The sequence below is a fragment of the Nomascus leucogenys genome, chromosome 7b (assembly GCF_006542625.1).
Source record: "Nomascus leucogenys isolate Asia chromosome 7b, Asia_NLE_v1, whole genome shotgun sequence".
Taxonomy (NCBI): Eukaryota; Metazoa; Chordata; class Mammalia; order Primates; family Hylobatidae; genus Nomascus; species Nomascus leucogenys.
The window spans coordinates 48,429,018-48,444,071 of NC_044387.1; the positions used below are offsets into that span (position 1 = coordinate 48,429,018).

Sequence of the window (15,054 nt, forward strand, 5' to 3'; positions counted from 1 at the left end):
GAGACGGGCCGGGCCCCTGCCCCGAGCACCTTCCGTCTCTAGGTCAGAGTCCGAATCAGCCTTGGGACCCTGCTTGGCCTCGGGGACCCCTGCAAGACGTCCACAGGCCGCCGTCGCCTCTTCCTCCTGCTTTTCATCCTGCCCAGACCTCTGGCAGGAACCACTCATTGTTACGCCCCTTTCGCAGCCTTGGCGCTTGGCGCCTCACCTAGAGCGCTGCCCGGGGGATGTGGGCGGAGTCTGCGGCTGCGCTGGCCAATCCAGTGTAGCGTCCATCGACTGGCGTCGGCCACGGCAATTAGCGACGCGCTCCCCGGCGGCGGTCGCCCCGGCAACCCAGTGCTGTTGGTTGCCGTAGAAACCGTGACTCACCTGCGCTGAGGCTCCTCGCCTGAGAGGATAAACTGCATGAGCCACGGGCCATGCACTGGGCTGGGCGCCTTGTGGGCATTTTCCCTGCCTTCCTAGGGGGTTCCAGCATCGCCCCCCTTTCGTGGACTGGGCAACATGCCTGACTCCAGGACTTGTGTTGTCCTCACTGCACTGGGGAAGGTGGCGGGGGACAGCTTTTCAGGAGGGCCTGGGGAACTTCACAGAGCCAGGTCACCCTCTCACTCTGTGCCTCTTAGTTATCTTGCATGCTCTGGTCTTTGCATACGCTGCTCCCTGCACCAGGAACCTCCATCCCCATCTTTGTCTGCTTGTCGGACTTCAGAAATCTGCAAGGGTCAGCTTAGAGGTCACTTCTTCCGGAAGCTTTGCTCAACACCCTCCCCGCCCTGCTGCTGCTGCCCTCAGGCCGTCCTCTCACAGCACTGATGACAGCTGTCCGTCCCCACCCTCCCACCACCTCCACTCCCACCCCAGGAAATGAGGCCAGAGGGCAGGGACAGAGCTGCTGCTGTTCTCTGTGTGCCAGGGCCCAGCAAAGGGAATGTAGGGAGGGTGGGAGGTGCAGGGCAGCTGGGGTTAGGGGTTGAGGGCTGGGTGTTGGAGGCTGGATCCTGCTTTAGTGGAAGTGTCCCTTTAACAGCGGCTGGCCTGGCCTGGCTCGGGCCCTGCTTTGCCTCCTGTTCAGCTGTGGCTGCAGCTGCCATGCTGACTCATGTGCCCGCAGCTAGCAGGAGCTGGCAGCATGGGCTCCCCAGGGGCTACGACAGGCTGGGGGCTTCTGGATTATAAGACGGAGAAGTATGTGATGACCAGGAACTGGCGGGTGGGCGCCCTGCAGAGGTTGGGATCGTGGTCTATGTGGTAGGGTAAGAGAGAAGAGCTTTTGGCCAGGCTGGAGGGGCAAGGGAAGAGGTGGGGGATGGGGCTTGGTCCTGCTGGGTTGAAGTTGAGGGTTGGGCTGTTTAGGGGCTGGAGGGGAAGGGGGCAGATTGGGATGGGGGGCGGGCAGGGTGAGCTAGGCGATACAAGACAGGAGAGCAAGAACAAGCTGTGTGTTTGTCCTGTGTGCCCACTTGCCTCCTTCCCAGGCCCCCACCCAGGGGGCACAGGACATAGTCCCTAACATCTTTGAGAGCTGGAGCACTAGGTCCCCAGAGAGACCACCAGCTGTATCTCCAGTCAGGAGAGTCTGTAAGGGGGAAGCTGGATCTAGTCAGGTTGGGGGTGGGTGCTGGCTGGTGAAGGTGATTGTCTGAGGGTACTGGCTCTCTGATGCATGGCTGGAGCTTCTGTCTCATTCAGGGGGTCTGGAGTGGGAAGCGAGGCCAGAGAGGAGGTGGGGCCTTTGACGTTGGGCTGGGAGCCTGTAGGGTGTGGGGAGAGAACTGAGCATGTAGGGCCCAGCTCCGCCCCTGTCACTACACGCTGGGGACACACCACACTGCCCAACTTCTCCTCCCCAGGTGGGCTCTCCTCGCCAAAAAAGGCTACCAGGAGCGGGACCTGGAACCCCAGATTTCCATCATCACCAAACTCAAAGGGGTTTCTGTGACTCAGATCAAGGAGCTTGGAAACCGGCTGTGGGATGTGGCCGACTTCGTGAAGCCGCCTCAGGTGGGGCCCTGGTGTTGCTGATGGGGCAAGTCCTTTGCCCACTGACAGCTTGAACACCCGCCATGCAGCCAGTGCATGCGAGAGAGAAGCATGTGATGCCAGAGACGGCTGCAGGTTCTCAGGAAGGGCTTCACAGAGGAGTGGCGCCTGGACAGGACTTTCAGGGATGTGTAGGATGTTTCGGGGTGGAAAAAGGGGCCAGTCGAGAAGCCAGGCCAGGGTTGGGCGTGGTGGCTCACGCCTGTAATCCCAGCACTTTGGGAGGCTGAGGCAGGTGGATCACGAGGTCAGGAGATTGAGAGTATCCTGGCTAACACGGTGAAACCCCATCTCTATTAAAAATACAAAAAATTAGCCGGGCATGGTGGTGAGCGCCTGTAGTCCCAGCTACTGGGAGGCTGGGGCAGAAGAATGGCATGAACCTGGGAGGCGGAGCTTGCAGTGAGCCGAGATCGCACCACTGCACTCTAGCCTGGGCGACAAAGCGCGACTCCGTCTCAAAAAAAAAAGAAGCCAGGCCACAGAAACTGCATTTCCAAAGACTGCCAACAGAAAAGAAGGGAGTATCCAGGACTAATGGCTTGAGCTTGAGAGTGGTGTGAGGTGCTGGGGCATGGAACTTCATGTAGCCCTGCTCCCTGACCTGGAGCACTGCGGTCAGGTGCTGCTCCTCCCCTCTTCTCAGCTGCGTTTTCCTCCTGCCTCTACCCAGCTCATCCCTAGCCTCAACTGCCACTTCTGTTCTTCTGATGCCCAGGGTGTATTCCCAGTGATCACCTGCCCAGAGCACAGCTGTCTTCCAGGTGCACACCCACATGTCCAAAGATCAATTATTTCCCTCTCCTGGCATGGCCTCTGTGACGTCCACTAGTCACGATGGCTGTGACATCCACTAGTGCCTCAGTCAGACTCGTGACTCAGCCTTGACCCCTTCCTGTCCCTTCCAAGATTTTTTGCCACTACCCATGCCATGCCATGCATGAGTATAGCCTCCTAGAGGGCCCTTAGATGCCCCTCTCGCCTCCTCCCTACTGCTCGGTGCACACCACGCAGCAGCCAAGCTGAACTTTCACACCAGGCATCATGAGAGCCTGCAGCCCCTGCTTCTACCCTCAGGAATTCCCCCAACCCTGCCCATGACGGTGTCCACACTTTCCTCCCAATCCTAATGGCTGCCACTCCCAGCACCCTCTGGCCAGCCCTCACCTTCCCTTCCTGGGCATACGTTCCCCAAATTCACAGTGCTCTCACGAGCAGCACCAGAGGGTCAGCCTTTCTTTCCAACGGCCTCGGCCACCCGTTGACCACAGACACAGCTTTCCCTCTTCTCCTTTGGCCCCTGCCATGCCAGTGCTGCTGTGTGTGGGATGGGAGACTCACCTCTTCTCCATCCTGGGCAGGTGCCGGGCCCGGCTCTCCCCTGGATCTTCAGTACTAGAAGCAGCAGGCTGTTGGAATATTCTGGTTGAAGCCAGGCGCGGTAGCTGGAGCATGTAGTCCCAGCTACTTGGGTGGTTGAGGCAGGGGGACCTCTTGAGCCCAGGAGTTAGAGGTTGCAGTGAGCACTGATCACAACACTACACTCCAGCCTGGGCGACGAAGTGTAATCCTGTCTCTAAATACACACATACGCACACACGCACACACACAAATTTTGGTTGAGACAAGAAAGAAACTTGTCTCAAGAGATGGACATGGGCACAAGGCTTTCTGGTCTCAAAAATGGCCAGAACCGCTGCCAGCCTCCCATTTCTGCTTCAATCTGCCTTACGGGGGGACAGGGTTAATGACTTGATGGGGCCAACATCCCTTCCGTCATAAACCAGGCTGCTAGCTTCTGATCTTTCCAGTCAACGCAAGCCCAGCCAGGCCAACCTTGAGACTTGCCTCCTAGGGAGAGAACGTGTTCTTCTTGGTGACCAACTTCCTTGTGACGCCAGCCCAAGTTCAGGGCAGATGCCCAGAGGTAAGTTTGCCCAGGATCCTCCCAGCGGGCCCCTTGTTCCTCTGCCAGCCCCAAGTGGCCACCCGTGTTTCCCTTTATCCTTCCCAGGTGGCTGAAGGCTCAGCATGTGCTCAGTGTCCCCCAGGCACTGGGCTTCATCTTTTCATGAATCATTATGTTCAGTCTTCACATATCCTCTGCCTGGTAGGAAGTCCTGTGATCCCCATTTCAGAGGAGAAGACTGAAGCTCAGTGAGGTTGAGTCACTTTCTTAAGGCCTCCAGGCCTGTGGGTGACAGGACCCTGAGCTCTGGGCAGCAGCAGTTCCCATGAGGTGTCCAGGCCCTCCCCATCCTGGTCCTGCCTCCGGGTACTCTCCACGTTGGTAGTGTGACACCCAGAGCTGGGCATATGCTCAGGGAGGCTGTAATAGCAAGAGCCAAGCTGGAATATCACCTTCCCTTCTCTGTGCCCAGCCTCTATTAATATGTCCTGAGGCAGCTTTCATCTTTGTGGGCTAACACAGCACACTCTTGCTCATGGTGAATTCAGGATTGCTTATGATTTCTGGATAGTTTTTTTGTTTTATTTTTGAGATGGAGTTTCGCTCTGTCACCCAGGCTGGAGTGCAGTGGCGCGATATCGGGTCAATGCAAGGTCTGCCTCCCAGGTTCACGCCATTCTCCTGCCTCAGCCTCCAGAATAGCTGGTACTACAGGCGCCTGCCACCACGCCCAGCTAATTTTTTTTTTTTTTTTTTTTTTGTATTTTTAGTGGAGACGGGGTTTCACCGGGTTAGCCAGGATGGTCTCCATCTCCTGACCTCGTGATCCATCTGCCTCTGCCTCCCAAAGTGCTCGGATTACAGGCGTGAGCCACCATGCCCAGCCTGATTTCTAGATAGTTTTTACATCAACCGTGGTCAAGCCAGAGTCCCCCACCTTGTCCTTCTTCATTTCTGATCCAGAAATGCTGATTCTCCCCCTGACATTTCACCTCCCCTTGCCCGGGGATGTCCCTGGGATCCTGCATCTGCCACAGAGCACGCTCATTCTCTCCAGCTGTGAATTTTGTTTGAACTATTGTGACTCAGGACATAGTCCTAAAAGTTTACCTCCACAGCGACATCTTTAAGCAAGTCCATCATTTACCTGCCTCCTGGGCTGGAGGGTCATTGTGCAGACACCTGTCCCCTGAGCCCTGGTGGCTGGTCCTAGCACAGTTGCTGGAGACATCCCATGTCCGTAGTTGGAAGTATGCACAAAGGATTGCTTACTCTTTTTTTCTTTCTTTTTTTTTTTTTTTTTGAGATGGAGTCTTGCTCTTGTCCCCCAGGCTGGAGTTCAATGGCGCGATCTCAGCTCACTGCAACCTCCGCCTCCCAGGTTCAAGCAATTCTCCTGCTCAGCCCCTGAGTAGCTGAGATTACAGGTGCCCGCCACCACGCCCAGCTAATTTTTGTATTTTAAGTAGAGACGGGGTTTCACCATGTTGGCCAGGCTGGCCTCGAACTCCTGGCCTCAGGTGATCCACCAGCCTCGGCCTCTCCCTGTTGGGATTATAGGCGTGAGCCTGCTGAGATCAGCTTGGTCGAGGAGACCCAAACCCAGCGGTGCTAAAGGAATTAATGACACACACACAGAAATATAGAGGTGTGGAGTGGGGAATCAGGGGTATCATAGCCTACAGAGCTGAGAGCCTCGAACAGATTTACCCACATATTTATTGACAGCAAGCCAGTGATAAGCATTGTTTCTATAGATTATAGATTATAATACTTCCATAAGTATTCCTTATGGGAAACAGGGATGGGCTCTGGCTGGTTATCTGCAGCAGGAGCATGTCCTTAAGGCACAGATCGCTCATGCTATTGTTTGTGGTTTAAGAATGCCTTTAAGCGGTTTTCCGCCCTGGGTGGGTGAGGTGTTCCTTGCCCTCATTCCGGTAAACCCACAAACTTCCAGCGTGGGTGTCGTGGCCATCACAAACATGTCACAGTGCTGCAGAGATTTTGTTTACGGCCAGTTTTGGGGCCAGTTTATGGCCAGATTTTGGGGGCCTATTCCCAACATGAGCCACTGTGCCCAGCAGGATGTGCTTACTCTTAGTGAACCCACACAATGTCCTTCTCTTTCTTAATGCTCAGGTGTCTATTTAATGTTCAGTTTGTAGACTTCTGAAATTTGGCTGGATCCGTGGGTCTGTGTTTTTCAGAATCTGTGCAATTCCTTTTTGTCTGCAACCACACTCTGGCTCTTCCCATGAAATGTCAGGGCTGGGTCGTAATTATCGGATCTGACAACCTGGCTTTCCCAGAAGGCCAGAGTTCTGCCAGCTCTCAGGATCCTGGTGCCTGATCCCTCCCTTACATGCACCATGCTTCTTATAGTGTCACCTCCCTCAGCAGATACCGCTGAGCCTCCCCACTGGGCCAGAGGGCTAGCTATGCTAAATTCACAAAACTCCATCTCCCATACTTCAAGGACCACCTGCATGGACAGCCCAGCCAAGGTGGCAGGTCCTATGATGGGACAGAGGCTGTAGGTGGGGGACCTAGGGCTGCACTTGAGCAGAATCTTTTTTTTTTTTTTTTTTTTTTTTGTTGAGACGGAGTCTCGCTCTGTTGCCCAGGCTGGAGTGCAGTGGTGTGATCTCGGTTCACTGCAACCTCCGCCTCCTTGCTTCAAGCGATTCTTCTGCCTCAGCCTCCCAAGTAGGTGGGACTACAGGCACACACCACCACATTTGGCTAATTTTTGTATGTTTAATAGAGACAGGGTTTTGTCATGTTGGCCGGGCTGTTCTCGAACTCCTGACCTCAGGTAATCCGCCCACCTCGGCTTCCCAAAATGTTGGGATTACAGGTGTGCCAGGCCAAGCAGAATCTTAAGAAAAAGGTGAGGAGAAGCTGGCGAGCAGGTGGATTTGGTTGAAGCAGGATGTTCACACAGAGGGGGCTTGGTGGATAAAGACCCTGAGCTGTGTGAGGTGAGGTGCCTTTAGGGCTATCTGCCACTGAGTGGAGCTGAAGTGAAGATTTGGACTGGGGTGGGAAGAAGGTAGTTCAGGGTTTCAGGGGCCCCTGTAAGCCCCACTAAGGAGCTAAACTTTTTGTTTGTTTTCTTTTCTTTTTTTTTCCTGTAGCAATGAGGTCTTGCTTTGTTGCCCAGGCTGGTCTCGAACTCCTGGGCTCAGGCAATCCGCCCGCTTTGGACTCTTAAAGTGCTAGGATTACAGGCGTGAGCCACCGTGCCTGGCAGGAGCTAAACTTGATTAGAGGAACAGAAGAGAGCCATACGTGGGCTCAGAGGCAGGGAGCTCAATCTCCTGCACATTGGGATGCACCACTTGGGCTGCTGGGCATAGGTGGATGAGGGTAGGGGGAGACGTGGGGGCCCCACTGGTGGTCACTGTGGCGTCTAGTTGGAGGAGATGGTAGCCCAGCTGGGGTGAAGAGGAGAGGCAGACACAGGACATAGGTAGGGACAAAAAAGCAGAGCATGTGGCTCTGCACCGACCTCCACCCAATCATGACGACCCTGTCTTTCAGAAAGTCCCACCGCCTCTTTCTGGCTTCTCAGAGGCCCTCAGCCTTCCTTGCACCCCTGGTGCTGGTGTTCCTCCTGCTGCCCCTGAGCTGAGTGCCCAGGGCAGCCGTGTCCATCCTCAGCTGGGGCAGGACCGTGCCTGGGAGAGTGCCGTCCTGCTTCAATACCCACGCCCCTGTGACTCTAGGGCCCTGATCTTTGTCAGCCATGTCCCCATGCCGGGTATCAAAAACTCACCTTCCCAAGGTATCTTCACCTTCCCTGATCTGTCATCCAAATTGGACCAGAGGAGCTAGACCTGGAAGAATCACTTCCGTGTCCACCAGGGACAGAACTGTCAGGAGGGAAGGGGCAGGGTGCGTTGTCTCATGCCTGTAATCCCAGCACTCAGGGAGGCTGAGACAGAAGGATTGCTTGAGGCCAGGAATTTACAACCAGCCTGGTCAACATAGCAAGACTCCATCTCTACAAAAAAAAAATATTAAAAAATCAGCCAGGCACAGTGGTGTGTGTCTGTAGACCCAGCTACTGGGAATACTGAGGTGAGAGGATTGCTTAAGCCCGGGAGGGCGAGGCTGTAGTGAGCCATGATCATACCATTGCACTACAGCCTGGACAACAGAGTGAGACCGCATCACTAAAAATAAACTTTTTGAAAAAGGAGGAAGGCCGGGCGCGGTGGCTCATGCTTGTAATCCCAGCACTTTGGGAGGCCGAGGTGGGCGGATCACGAGGTCAGGAGATCGAGACCACGGTGAAACCCTGTCTCTACTAAAAATACAAAAAATTAGCCGGGCGTGGTGGCGGGCGCCTGTAGTCCCAGCTACTCGGAGAGGCTGAGGCAAGAGAATGGCGTGAACCCAGGAGGCGGAGCTTGCAGTGAGCCGAGATTGCACCACTGCACTCCAGCCTGGGTGACAGAGTGAGACTCCGTCTCAAAAAAAAAAAAAAAAAAAAAGAAAAAAAGAAAAAGGAGGAAAGGGATCTCCCTTTGTCTTTAAAATACAGCACTGTACCTTCATCTGGCCAGAGCATTGCTCCACACCCTCTTCTGACCACCTCCTTTTATTTGCACCCTCCAGCTTTCCTGTGTGGCCCCACACTCAGGGTACTCTGGTGGCGGGGTGGTGAGGAGGTTTAAGGTGGGAAGGGGGCCTGTCCTTTCCACCTTGAACCTCCTTGCCTTTGAGACTGGGCTGTGGAGGGGAGACATCCCCTGTGCCATTGGTGACTGCTCTCTCTCCCACCTCAGCACCCGTCCGTCCCACTGGCTAACTGCTGGGCCGATGAGGACTGCCCCGAAGGGGAGAGAGGCACGCACAGCCACGGTAACTGTGGGCTTTGTCTTCCAGTGCCCCCAGCAGGGTGGGAACCGGGCTGGGATCCTGGGTGGCTCCCGAGTGCAGGCCCTGCTCGCCTCTGTCCCTGCATCTCTCTTTCTGCCAACAACCCTCTGGCTGAAGCCCTCCCCAGGCCTGTGGAGATTTGAAGGTCTGGAGTTCATCTTTTGTTTTCTAGGCGTAAAAACAGGCCAGTGTGTGGTGTTCAATGGGACCCACAGGACCTGCGAGATCTGGAGTTGGTGCCCAGTGGAGAGTGGCGTTGTGCCCTCGTAAGTGTCCCCACAATCCCCCACCCCCAGTGGCGCAGGGCCCCAGGCCTGGCAGAGGCCATCACCTCCCTTCCACCTGCAGGAGGCCCCTGCTGGCCCAGGCCCAGAACTTCACACTGTTCATCAAAAACATGGTCACCTTCAGCAAGTTCAACTTCTCTAAGTAAGCAGAGTGGGTCTCATCTGCCCCAAGACCCTCCTTGTCCCCTACCTCTTCTGACCTCTCCCACTCCTCCCAGGTCCAATGCCTTGGAGACCTGGGACCCCACCTATTTTAAGCACTGCCGCTATGAACCACAATTCAGCCCCTACTGTCCCGTGTTCTGCATTGGGGACCTCGTGGCCAAGGCTGGAGGGACCTTCGAGGACCTGGCGTTGCTGGTGGGTCCCGAGTTGGGGGCAGGGTTCCTAGAGGGCTCTGGGAGAGGGTCCCGGGCCCACCCACCGGTGGAACAGCTATGTGCTATGTGCAGGGTGGCTCTGTGGGCATCAGGGTTCACTGGGATTGTGACCTGGACACCGGGGACTCTGGCTGCCGGCCTAACTACTCCTTCCAGCTGCAGGAGAAGAGCTACAACTTCAGGTGAGGCCTCACTGCTCCCAGTGCCCAGCTGCTGTGCCCATCGCCCTCTCCCTGTGGCGGCCAGGACAGACCATACCCAGGCCCAGCCCTCTAGATATTCCACTACATGTGCAAGGGGGTCCCAAGAGGAGGAGAGAGCTGTTCTCAACCCCATATCCTCCAGCACAAGCTCCATCCTGCTCCCCCAAGTCCTGAGCCCTCCACCCCATCTGTCCCAGGCCCCTGTCCAGCTCAGGCTCCTCACTGCCAACCCTTCCTCCACCCTACCCCGCTTCTATTATCTCCCCTCCACAGCAATGGGGTGTTTCATTTTTACTTTCTCCTTCTCCCCTTCAGCTTTTTTTTTTTTTTTTTTTTTTTTAAAGACAGAATCTCATTCTGTCACCCAGGCTGGAGTGCAGTGGCCCGATCTCGGCTCACTGTAACCCCCGCTTCCTGGGTTCAACCGATTCTCCTTCCTCAGCCTCCTGAGTAGCTGGAATTACAGGTGCCCGCCACCACTCCCAGCTAATTTTTATATCTTGGTAGAAATGGGTTTTCACGATGTTGGCCAGGCTGGTCTCAAACCCCTGACCTCAGGTGATCCACCCACCTCAGCCTCCCAAATGGCTAGGATTACAGATGTAAGCCACCGTGGCTGGCCTCCCTTTAGCTTTTACCTAAACATTTTTTTTTTTTTTTTTGAGACGGAGTCTCACTCTGTCGCCCAGGCTGGAGTGCAGTGGTGGGATCTCAACTCACTGCAAGTTCCACTTCCCAGGTTCACGCCATTCTCCTGCCTCAGCCTCCCAAGTAGCTGGGACTGCAGGTACGCGCCACCATGCCTGGCTAATTTTTGTATTTTAGTAGAGACGGGGTTTCACCATGTTGGCCAGGATGGTCTCGATCTCTTGACCTCGTGATCCACCTGCCTCAGCCTCCCAAAGTGCTGGGATTACTGGCATGAGCCACCATGCCCGACCTTTTTTTTTTTTTTTTTTTTTTAAATGGAGTTTTCACTCTCTTGTGGTCCAGGCTGGAGTGCAATGGCATGGTCTTGGCTCACTGCAACCTCTGCCTCCTGGGTTCAGGTGATTTTCCAGCCTCTGCCTCCGGAGTAGCTGGGATGACAGGCATGCACCACCACGCCCAACTAATTTTTGTATTTTTAGTAGAGATGGTGTTTTGCCATGTTGGCCAGGCTGGTCTCTAACTTCTGACCTCAGGTGATCCGCCCACTTCGGCCTCCCAAAGTGCTGGGATTACAGGCATGAGCCACCATGCCTGTTTTTTTTTTTTTTTTTTTTTGAGACGGAGTCTCACTCTGTCGCCCAGGCTGGAGTGCAGTGGCGCAATCTCGGCTCACTGCAAGCTCCACCTCCCGGGTTCACGCCATTCTCTTGCCTCAGCCTCTCCGAGTAGCTGGGACTACAGGCGCCCGCCACCACGCCCGGCTAATTTTTTTGTACTTTTAGTAGAGACGGGGTTTCACCGTGGTCTCGATCTCCTGACCTCGTGATCCACCCGCCTCGGCCTCCCAAAGTGCTGGGATTACAAGCATGTGGCGCCGTGCCCGGCCTTTTTTTTTTTTTTTTTTAGATGAAGTTTTGCTCTTGTTGCCCAGACTGGAGTGCAGTGGCCTGATCTCGGCTCACTGCAATCTTTGCCTCTCGGGTTCAAGCAATTCTCCTGCCTCAGCCTCCTGAGTAGCTGTGATTACAGGTGCACACTACCCCACCCAGCTAATTTTTGTGTTTTTACTAGAGATGGGGTTTCACCATGTTGGTCAGGCTGGTCTCGAACTCCTGACCTCAGGTGATCCACCTGCCTCAGCCTCCCATAGTGCTGGGATTACAGGTGTGAGCCACCGCGCCTGGCCTCAAGGTTCATAAATTGCATTTATTATCATGTCTTTGAGTCTTCTAAACAGATCTGTTGGATCCTTCTGCCACCGAGTGTCACCTCGTCATGCAGGCAGGCACACACGGCCACCAGGCCTGGGGATGATGCCCCTCAACACAGCTCACTGCACCCCGTCTGATCTGGCTTCCCCAACCTCCCCAGCCCTTCGAAACCATGTGGGGCTGGCTCCCACCCACATCTTGTTCCCCCGACCTCTGTGCTGGCAAACCACCTGTGTGTATGTTCCTCCAGGCCCAGCCTCATGTTTCCTCCAGGAAGCCTACCCCAGTTCCCAGGGAAGAGTGAGTTCCCATCTCTGGAATCCCTCAGCCCTGAGCCTGCCCCTTCACATCCCCCGCTGCTGGGTCTGTTTAGGGACTCCTCTGTCCCCCGTCCTCTCAGCAGGCAGGGAACTTCTGAGGGACAGGTCTTCGTTTGCTTTTTCTGTTTTCTCACCAATTACACAGGGCTGAGACCCAGGACTCAGGCTTGGGCTGGGGGTTTATAGAGTCAATTGACAAGCTGGACAGAGGCCTGGCAGGGCCAGCCCCACCTGGGGGTGGGCAAAGCAGGTCACCAGAGCCTTCTTTCCTGCCCACAGGACAGCCACTCACTGGTGGGAGCAATCGGGTGTGGAGGCCCGAACTCTGCTCAAGCTCTATGGAATCCGCTTCGACATCCTCGTCACTGGGCAGGTAGGCACAGGTAGGGGTCAGGCCGGGGATGGGATGGGGCAGACAGACGGGGCTGGAGGAGGCATGAGGCCGACAGTCGTGGGCTGAGAGGTTCAGCTCAGATCTCTCTCAGGCAGGGAAGTTCGGGCTCATCCCCACGGCTGTCACACTGGGCACCGGGGCAGCTTGGCTGGGCGTGGTGAGTGTGAGCACTGTGGGCACCTGCAGGCTGCTGTGAGTGCCTCTGACCAGGGTGTGTCCAACGCATGCTGGAGCTTCCAGTGCCTGCACATTGAGTCTCGGGGTGCAGACTGGGGAGGTGGCAGGAGAGCAGGCTCGGGGGCTGGAACATGGGTTGGCCCTGCCTCTCCCAGGTCACCTTTTTCTGTGACCTGCTGCTGCTGTATGTGGATAGAGAAGCCCATTTCTACTGGAGGACAAAGTATGAGGAGGTGAGCTGAGGTCGCTCTGCTTGGACTCTGGGTTCTGCCACACTTAGGAAGATGTTGGCTGGATCCCTGACCTGCTGTCCTCGTCTGCAGGCAAAGGCCCCGAAGGCAACCGCCAACTCTGTGTGGAGCGAGCTGGCCCTTGCATCCCAAGCCCGACTGGCCGAGTGCCTTAGACAGAGCTCAGCACCTGCACCCACGGCCACTGCTGCTGGGAGTCAGACACAGACACCAGGATGGCCCTGTCCAAGTTCTGACACCCACTTGCCAACCCATTCCGGAAGCCTGTAGCCGTTCCCTGCTGGTTGAGAGTTGGGGGCTGGGAAGGGTGGAGCCTTGCCTGGGGATCTCAAGGATGCGGCCCCAGCATGGAGGATTGGGGGTAGAATTCCACCCTTGAACCCCAGCAGACAGTCCCTCCCCCGACTCCCACCTTGGCAGGGTGCTGCCTCGGGGAGCCACAGAAGTCGGCTGTGTTTTGAGACGGCAACAGAACCTGACCCGTGGAGACTGGGAGAGCCCAGCAGGCACCTGTATTGCAGGGCTGCGACTGCATGTGGCAGGGGCTTCTGCTGCGTCTGGGCCTGGAGGTCTCTCTGTCCCCAGTGTTCCTAGCAGAGGTATGCTTACCAGTTGTCAGCACAGACCCTCCTGCTGCCTGGGTCCTGGCCCTCCTCCCCCATCTGCACCCCCATCATAGGTAGAGACCCCACCCTCCCATTGGTCCTACATGGGGCTGTGCAGCTGGAGCCAAAAAGGCAAGGTACAAAGAGGAGTGATGGGGGAGGGGGATTGTTTCAGCTTCTCTGGTGCTGTGATGCCCCAGGAGAGTCCTAATCTAGGGAATGGGGTGGAGTAGGCAGATAATCCACCCCCCTATGCCCCAGGCAAGGGCAGAGCATGTATCTTGGGCCCACACCTGCTCAGTTTATGAGGACTGGCTGCTTTCCAGTGGTAGCCCTTTTGCCATGGAGGGCTGGGAGAGAGAGCAGAGGGTGGCAGGGCTAAGTTGGTGATCACTGGGTTCTTCAGGACCTTCTATATCCCTCCTCAGTGACTCCCCCGCCCAACCCCTTGGAATCTTTCCTCCAGGCTTCCTGAGAGCCCTGGGGGTGGGAGGCTGTGGGAGGCTGTACAACTGAAATTCACTTCAGTCCAAGTCATACCTAGGAAGCTGTCGGGGCCGCTGCTCGAGGGAGGCCCTGACTCTGATCCCAGGCTGGGTGGAGTGGCTGGAAAGAATGGTTCCAAACAACAACACTGAGATCTCCCTCAGGCTGGCCAGGTTTTGCAGCTGGAATTCTCTTCTTGGTCCCAGGGCGGGGCAGGGCGGGGCAGGGAATTCCAAGTGTCCATCCCAGGGAGGCAAGGGGCTGCTTTCTACTGTGGGTACCTGGTGATCAGGGCATGCTGTGGAGGGCCAGGGGTGGGGTTGAGACTGGGCTGACATCTGGAATCATCTGCCACCTGGAGCCTCAGTAAAATGCCTAGGGTCCCTGCTGCCTCTCAATCCCCAGAGCCATGTCCATGGGGAGGTGGGCCTGAAGGGCTAAGGTGGGAGAGCGTGGCCCCTGAGGCCTGGGTATCCAAGGGGGGGCACATGCACCTGATTCTTCTTGGGGCCCAGAGAAAGCTGATGTCATGGCTGGACAAAGTCACGGAGTAAAGCCAGCAAAGCCACCCTCTTCCTGTGTAGTCCTTACAGGCATGACTGGAAAGTTGGGGGGGTCTATGGTAGACATGGCACAGCCATGGGGAGACCAGTGGGGCGGTACAGGGTGGACTTGGGGACCCTACCCCCGAAGACTGAGGCCCTGCAGCTACCAGGTGGGCTAGAAGGCAATGGAACAGGCCTGGGCACTTGTGCACCCATGGAGGCGCATGAGGGCCACACTCTTTTCACCTCAAAGCCCTTGAAGAGTGGGCAAAGACAGCAAGAGAGCCGCAGCCTGGGCCCGAGCTCAGAAACAGCTGTTGCCTCAGTCTGTGCACAGGCGTGCACCCCAGGGTAGTGCCTGCAGGGACGCATGTGTCTCTGTGGGAGTGCCTGTGCCAGGCAGGCCTCAGGCGCATGCCACGCTCAGAACCCTGCTGCCCTTTCTAGGCAGCCTCCTTGGGGCCCAAGCTCTGCTCCCTGGATCTGCCACCTAGCAGACATGGGGAGCCTGACCCCATGCCTGTCATGGAACCCTCCTTGCCTGGTGTGTGTGGCTCTCCTCTTCGCTGGGCACCTGGATCCAGGACCACTTGTGTCCCTGACTCAGGGTGGTCCCAGGACTGGCACCTACTCTTTGGAGAGCCCCAGCATCTTTGATATGGATTGGAGACAACTGCCTGGTTCCCTGGGGCAGGTGAA

At 56.2% G+C, this 15,054-nt stretch overlaps 1 protein-coding gene across 1 annotated transcript; it reads left to right on the forward strand.

The window, feature by feature from the left end:
• The first annotated feature begins 526 nt into the window (after positions 1-526).
• Positions 527-14,383, forward strand: P2RX6 (purinergic receptor P2X 6). The gene is given in 13 exon segments (XM_003282062.4): positions 527-1,232; positions 1,235-1,259; positions 1,857-2,007; positions 3,902-3,973; positions 8,752-8,827; positions 9,018-9,111; positions 9,194-9,274; positions 9,351-9,492; positions 9,585-9,694; positions 12,177-12,270; positions 12,383-12,448; positions 12,624-12,701; positions 12,792-14,383. Coding segments are annotated over 13 exon segments (1,314 nt in total). The 5' UTR covers positions 527-1,105; the 3' UTR covers positions 12,990-14,383.
• Positions 14,384-15,054: the final 671 nt, after the last annotated feature.